Below are 4,779 nucleotides of genomic sequence, written 5' to 3'. Positions count from 1 at the left end.
CGCTGTGGTTCCTCTGATACTCGATGGGTGATGTCAAGGCTGTAAAACATGCAAGACAGTAGAAAGGCATCAGGGAGGGCATTGAGAGAAGTTCCATCATGGGGCAAAGGAGGAGGAACACGGTGTGATCCAGAGGGAGTGCTGGGCTGACCCCCAGCCGCAGGTCATTGTCATGGCCGTCCTGCCCTCCAAGCACTGGCCATCCTGGAGGCAGCAGAGGACACCCCCCAACCCCAGACCCCGTACAGGAAAAGGTCTCAGTGCTGTCCATGAACAAGGTCAATGGACTCGATGGAGGGGCGGGCATGCTGAGTGGCTGGGGCAGGAGCCCAGGAGCAGGAGGGCAGAGTGAATGAGGACCTGGGTGCGGGGGACCCGCTGCCCGGGGGCAGCAAGCAGAGCCTGGGCCTCCCTGCCAAGAGGAAAGGAGTCATTGGCCAGAGGATCCCGGGCAAACTGCCAGTGTCAGCAGGAGCCTCGTGCTGCCAGGGGAGCCGCGCCTGGGGCTCCCCAGCACCAGCTGCTCCCACAGGGGAGGGGGTTAGGCCAGCTGCCGCCTGGGACCTGCGGGGAGCGGAGTCCCTTGGTCACCAGGAGGAGGCGGGAATGGACACCTCTGTGCTGCAGATCAGACATGAGAGACAAGGGATGGAAACGAGCTCCGCGCACTCCCTTCTGGGCCAGGAAGCTGTCTTGTCTCCCAGCTACAGGGATTTTGTTTGTTCCTAATCATCTGCAGGAAACTCAGGAGACACTAACACACACTCATAAAGTGTAAAACCTTTGAGAAGTACAACCACCACAGATAGGCCCCTCCGGCCCGGGAGGCACAGGCATGTGTGAAAAGCACTCTGGAGCCACATGACATTTCACAAACTCCGTGTCGGCTATGCATTTGCTCAGGTCAGGGTGAAACGCTTTTCTGCATGCACAAGGAGTCGTCGACCCTGACCCTACACATCCGATTCTAACTGCAATGTAAAAGGTGCCTGGCCACAATCTGGACAGGAGCTTGGAGTTAACACCCAGGCAGCTCATTACCATGTGGCCCAAAGCGCCGCGCCCTTGGCTTCTCCCTGAGTGCCTGTGTCCTGGCTCTTGAAGGTCATGCAAGGTGTGAAGGGGGTGTGGTGGCAACAGAGAAATTACAGCGTCCTATCGGACTGGGGCACGGACACTGACCATGAACATGGAGGAAAAGACAAAGAAAAGACATTAAATATTCAGCTTTGACTGAATCCCTGAAGGTCTTCCGTGATCCCCGAATTAAAAGAAGAGACAAAGAGAAGCAAGCTGTTTCAGGTCACGGACATGGTCAGTGCTTATCTCCAACGGAAGGGCAGTTGCTCCCCTGTAATCACTCACTCATATCATGGAAACTGGAAGGGCAAAAAATGTCTTGTTTTTTAATGGAGGAGAGAGGTGCAACGCAATCGAACACAATTGTTAAAGTTGCCCTGGAGAAAGCCCTCAATTCCACGTGCTGCCTCGGTTCCCCTCACACATTCCCGTCCCAGGACAGGGCTCTGGTACACATACAGTGGAGAACAGGTGGGACAGGAGGGAACAGAACAGCAGTGAAGGGCACGTGCCTGAGAGCCAGTCTGCTCAGAATCCTGATTCTGCCACCAACAATTTGGGGGACTTTGGGTAAATTACTGTTCCATTCCCTGCCTCAATTTCCTCATTGGTAAAATGGGAATAGGAGTACTTGGCACACAGAGTGGCTTTGAAGAAGGAATGAAGCAATATATGGACGGTGCTGAGGACAGTGTCTGACCCACAGCGAGGGCCACACTAGTCCTGTCATTACCATTCGTATGTGGCAGGAGAGAGGAGAGAAACAGGAGTGTGCACATTAGAGAAAGAAAACATGCCAGAAATAGAGCACACATTACCATTTAAAAAATTGCGCTGGTTTTCTAAAATCTGGTTGATTTCATGGATCCACGTCTGCCGGACACTTGGACTGGATGAATGCAAAACGAAGGTCTCCACCACATCGCCCGTCCTCGATGTCAGAGCAAATTTACAGGGGTCGTTTTCCACACTTTCCTCCAGGCAAAGGCAACTCACCTGAAAAGTGTTAAAGCGTTATCCCCAACAGCCAACAGGTGGAAGCAACCCAAGTGCCCATCACAGATGAATGTTGATGAACACGGTGTGGCCCATCCACACAATGGAACGTTAGTCAGCCTTAAAAAGCAAGGCCGTGCTAAAGGCCATGCTGACGCGTGCCACCACGCGGGTGAACCCGGAGGACACTGTGCTCAGTGAAAGCAGCCAGATAGAGACGAACACCGCTACGATTCCGTTAGACCAGGTCCCTGGAGTTGTGAAATCCGAAGACAGACAGTAGGAGAGAAGCTGCCTGGGTCGGGGGAGATGGAACGGGAGTTAGTGTTTCATGAGTGTGGTGGTGGTGGCTGCACAATGTGGGAATGTGCTGGATGCCACTGAGCTATACACTTCAACATGGCTACGATGGTACGTTTTTGTTACGTGTATTTTACAATAAAAAAAAAAAAGCACATTTATTCTTACTGGCCTGGTGCAAAGTAAAATGGAAACAACCACACTTTGGTGCCTTACCAGGAGTTCAACTAGTAGTTTCAACAATGAACCAGAAGTGTAGGCCTGGGGTTACCTGTGTTCAAAACTCCTGTACATTGACCCAGTGTTTATCATTTCCCCAGGAAGAAAATGACACCATTGAAAAACCTTGATCAATATAATACATGCTATAAAGTTATGTGTGACATGGCAGGTAAATATGTAAAACAATTTTCCTGAAGCAGACTATGTAAATTAGCATATAAAGAGAATTTCTATGGTGACGGAGTCATTTTCTGCCAAGAGACTTATGGAAAGAAAGGGTGAGAGGTGCAGGTGGTGGGCGGGTGGACAATGATGGCCATGGAGGGGCCTCAGGCCGGTGGGAGGGGCGGGAGGGGGTGTGAGACAGGAGAGGGCCTGCAGCCCAGCTTCATGCTGCCAGCTCTAATGCCTCCTCTAATGCCTTCCCGTTGCATGGACAGAAGACCTTCCCCAGCCTGAAGGGAAGGACACAGGGGGGCTGGAGGCCGACAGACGCCTCCCTGGAGAGCTGGAGGAAGAGGGTGTGGTGTCCCAGTTGTGTGCTGAGGCTTCAGAGGGTCTAAAGCAGGGGTCCTCAAACTACGGCCCGCGGGTCACACGCAAGTACAAATATTGTATTTGTTCCCGTTTTGTTTTTTTACTTCAAAATAAGATATGTGCAGTGTGCATAGGAATTTGTTCATAGTTTTTTTTAAAACTATAGTCCGGCCCTCCAACGGTCTGAGGGACAGTGAACTGGCCCCCTGTTTAAAAAGTTTGAGGACCCCTGGTCTAAAGGTTCCCTGTCCCTAAGAGGGACCCTGTCAGTTTGGGGCAGTAGCCCCTAACATAAGGACGAATATCTGCCTTCTGACCTCAGGACCCCCACAGCTGCAGAGGCAAAAAGAACTGGGGGTGCATTGGGGGTGGTGTCTGGCTGTATTTCCCATCTGCTGGGACCCCAGGCCTCCTCCTCTGCTTTTCTCTATCTCAGCCTCAGTTCCTTGGTTTGCCCCCTGTATAGGACTCAGGGCCATTAGCAGTTCTTTTGTCTTTCTCTACTATCAGGGGGCAAGCCGCCCCAGAGCACAGGCTGCCCTGCAGGCCAGCTGAGCACGGAGCACAGAGCGCTTGCTGAGTGCAAGAAAGAGCGGCACAGGGTCATCCCTCTGCTCTGGTCAAAGAGCCACATCCCAAGCCTGCCTCTGAGTTCACAGAAGCTGTACATGCTCCTAGAGCAGGTGCAGTACAGAACCCGCCACGGAAGGAGCCAGCCCGTCGAGCGACGGGCACGGGCGGGCACACGAGGAAGCGTGCCGGCACCGTACCTTGATGCTGTTCTTGAACAGGAAGCCCGGAGTGGAGAAGCCCTTCTTCTTGTCCAGCGGCTCGCTGAAGATGACGATCTGCTCGAAGAGGAACACCCGCCGCTCTCGGCAGCGAGGCAGGAGCCCTGCGTCCTGGTCTGTGACCAAGAACGTGTCCTGCAGGAGCAGCTTGCCCTGGGCAACAATTTTACCCTAAAATGAGAACACGGGGCCAAGGAAGAGAAGAAAACATTGAAATCTAAGTGAGGGTACAGGAAGCTGTTTTCATTAGATTCCCTCCCACAAAATCCGATCTATTTCTTCTATTCATTTATAGAGCTTAAAATTTTCTTTCATTATCATGAGACCTTAGCCCCAAAGAGAAAGGTTATCTAGATAAAACTCTTGCCAACGTCTGCATAAGCCCCTGGCCTCCGTTACAGTCACAGAACGTGGGCCTCAAGTGTCCAGCTCCCTGAAATAGAGGTCACTAAGGCACGGTCCCCGCACCTGGGGCACCAGCGTCCGTGCCGCCGGTGCCCACGCAGGCCCAGGGAGCGATGCATGCAGCGTGCTCTCAGAAGGCTCTGCATGTGCCTTTTTGAGAACCACAGCAAAAGAACTTTAAGGCCAAATCTCGAGCAAAACAGTAGGTCAGAAAAATGTTCCCTCTCCTTACTCAACACATTTTAAAAAGCTGCTGGTTCTGAACTACCTTGAGGATGCTAACAGGTCATATGTAATGTGAGTCACCCGGCAGCGCAGAGGAAAGTCTATCAGACTAAGACGGGACCCTGGGGCCAAGCTCTGGATGATGGACCAGCAGGCCTCCGCCTCCCCGCTCCTGTCGGGAGGGAAACTCCGCTCTACAGAGCAGAGTCCTGCCTGTTTCCCG

At 52.7% G+C, this 4,779-nt stretch overlaps 1 protein-coding gene across 1 annotated transcript in view; it reads right to left on the bottom strand.

The window, feature by feature from the left end:
- TRIO (trio Rho guanine nucleotide exchange factor) overlaps positions 1–4,779 on the bottom strand; it is a 217,751-nt gene that overhangs the window by 15,594 nt on the left and 197,378 nt on the right. The window contains exons 46-48 of the mRNA XM_005871063.2: positions 3,906–4,097; positions 1,899–2,076; positions 4–39 (exon numbers count right to left, since the gene is read on the bottom strand). Coding sequence (XP_005871125.1) covers positions 4–39; positions 1,899–2,076; positions 3,906–4,097 — 406 coding nt within the window. The remainder of the gene's footprint in view (positions 1–3; positions 40–1,898; positions 2,077–3,905; positions 4,098–4,779) is intronic.

Source organism: Myotis brandtii, unplaced genomic scaffold (genome assembly GCF_000412655.1).
Source record: "Myotis brandtii unplaced genomic scaffold, ASM41265v1 scaffold328, whole genome shotgun sequence".
In the NCBI taxonomy this organism is placed as follows: domain Eukaryota; kingdom Metazoa; phylum Chordata; class Mammalia; order Chiroptera; family Vespertilionidae; genus Myotis; species Myotis brandtii.
This window is presented reverse-complemented; position numbering and strand designations above follow the sequence as displayed.